This window comes from Abramis brama (assembly GCF_963993115.1).
Source record: "Abramis brama genome assembly, chromosome: 1".
NCBI lineage: Eukaryota > Metazoa > Chordata > Actinopteri > Cypriniformes > Leuciscidae > Abramis > Abramis brama.
In genome coordinates, this window is record NC_139963.1 from 46,518,458 (window position 1) to 46,520,957 (window position 2,500).

The 2,500-nt window shown below is 35.0% G+C and overlaps 1 protein-coding gene across 1 annotated transcript in view; it reads left to right on the top strand.

The window, feature by feature from the left end:
• mast1b (microtubule associated serine/threonine kinase 1b) overlaps positions 1 to 2,500 on the top strand; it is a 38,460-nt gene that overhangs the window by 15,954 nt on the left and 20,006 nt on the right. Inside the window, exon 5 of the mRNA XM_084125940.1 lies at positions 1,380 to 1,449. Within this exon, the coding sequence (XP_083982066.1) occupies positions 1,380 to 1,449 (70 nt within the window). The remainder of the gene's footprint in view (positions 1 to 1,379; positions 1,450 to 2,500) is intronic.

The window sequence follows — 2,500 nt, forward strand, 5'->3', positions numbered from 1 at the left end:
CTTAAAATGTCTTAAATTCTGAACTTTAAATTTAAGGCCTTAAAACGTCTTAAAAACAGCCAGATTTTCATCCGCGGTCTTAAATTTCATTTAGTCAGGTCTTAAAAAAGATTTTACCCTCGTTCATTTCCAGAAACGCTGGCCGCATTAAGTTATTACAAAGTAGCAAAAAAGTATCGAAGTCGCTCGCCAAGAGGCAGTTCACATATCGCGTCTTTTTCGCGCTCAAGTTCATTCAAATGTAGTCGCGCGGTAAGCGCACTTATAATTGAAGCGACGCGCTCGTTTTTTTTTCCAGGCGCAGCAACATGAAAAAAGACATGAAGGATGCGGGTGCACCCAAACACTACGGGTGTTTTTCTCTTCTCCGTAAATAAATCTTGTAACAGAGCTACAGCAAGCGTTTTTCGGCGGTGGAAATCCATTAGCCACTAAAACTTTTTTGTCATTGTGGAGTTGCATAGCAACGACAGACACCACGGGAAAATCGGACCGAATTTTACTATTAATAATAAAAGATAAGCTAAAGTGTATTGTAAATGTCACTAAATCATTTTTTATAAAAAAGAATGAGTCAAAAAAGATAAATTAAAGTCTGAAATATGTGAGGTTTATCTTTTTATAAAAACCTTTTTTGTCAACTTTATTTGAACTTGTACATGTTAGTATATGTTGCAAGACACTTTTAAAATCTGGCTATCATTATTAATCGTATTATTTTAATGTTTATGTTAGTGCGTATTTATGCTAATTTTATTTGTTATTTGCTGTTTTTCGACATAAAACTTGGTGAATTGATTTCATTGTGTAGTATTAGTACTTTTTGAACAGGATTCTGTGATAAGTGATAATTTTTGGCACTATAATAATTAAATGAAATGTTCATGCCATTTCATCTCTAGTTATGATCAACTATGATCAACTAAAATCAACTAATTATGTGTTCTATAATATGCAAAGTACAATTTTCTATAAAAAAAATTATATCTGATTCTGTTCTTTTCTCTGACACGCGTTGTTGGGTCTGGAAGGTTACTAATGTGATTGCTTTATCTGTAAATTAAGTTAATGCTTTTTCAATTACTGAATTCATTGAAATAAAATTAATTCTTTGATTTGAATATTTTTTGGGAATGCGTCGTGTAGGTCTTAAATTTCAATCTTTATGGTCTTAAAATGTCTTAAAAAGGTCTTAAATTTGATTAACTGAAACCTGCAGGAACCCTGATAACACACACACACACACACACACACACTTCAGACTCAACTATAACACACACACACTTCAGACTCAACTATAACATAAACACAGTTAACATTGATACAGCTTAAACTGGAAGATCATCTCATGTTAATGATCTATCTATCTATCTATATAGTGATGGGCGTCGATGGTCACTGGCGTCTCTTCCGTCTTCTGGATATGGAACCAACACACCCAGTTCAACGGTATTTCAGTCTCTCATTTAAACACACACACACACACACACACACACACACACACACACACACACACTCACACTCACACACAGATGGAGCAGATGTGTGTGTGTGTGTCTGTAGGTCATGTGTGATTGATGCTCTAGACACATCAGATGTGATCCAGCTGCTTCTGATGACAAACACACACAAGTGTGTTTCAGCTGTGGGTCATTCATGCGACGTGTGTATATATTAGGGGTGTAACGATACCCTCATGTCATGATTTGATACATAACATGATACTGAACTCACGATACAATATTATTGCGATACTCCAAGACATATGATAAAAGGTTAACAAACCTGGAAACCCAAAGCCCAGGACAATAGAGACGCCAGAATAACAATATTCATGTTTCTGAAGCTGAAAATACAGAATTATTTTAGAGGAATATGTTTGCACTAGATATATTTAAAATAATGCAACTTTTTACTGGTAACAGCAGACATTTGGCATTATCAGAACACACAAATATTCCCCCATTGCATCATTATACATTATATTCAACATTATATACAGTACTTTAATGCAGTACTGACACTAAAACTCTGAAAACTTACTCACACAGTAATTTTTATTTTGGGTGAACTATACACAATACATCGTCACTATCCACGATACATATTGATGCATTGTTGTATTGTGATATACTGTGACACGATATATTGTTACACCTCTAATATATGGTATTGTATATATCTCTCACTGTACAGTCAGAGCCCTGCTCACTACACTGATAAACACTGATAAACACACACCATGCTTTCACAGCAGAGCGGTGTTGTAACGGTGGACACTTTGAGAATGTTTGCCAGATGTATTTTAACTTTATATTTAAGTGACGTAAGTTTTACATGCAGAGAGTAGACAGTTAAACTAAAACTTTCTTGTAATAAAGAAAGCATTATTAAACGGTCTTCCTGTAAGAACAGCACCTCTGATGCCTTAAAACACGGTCTGTGTGGCGGCTCACTAGGGATTGTTTACATCCTGTTCATGCTTTGACTCTGTGTTGAT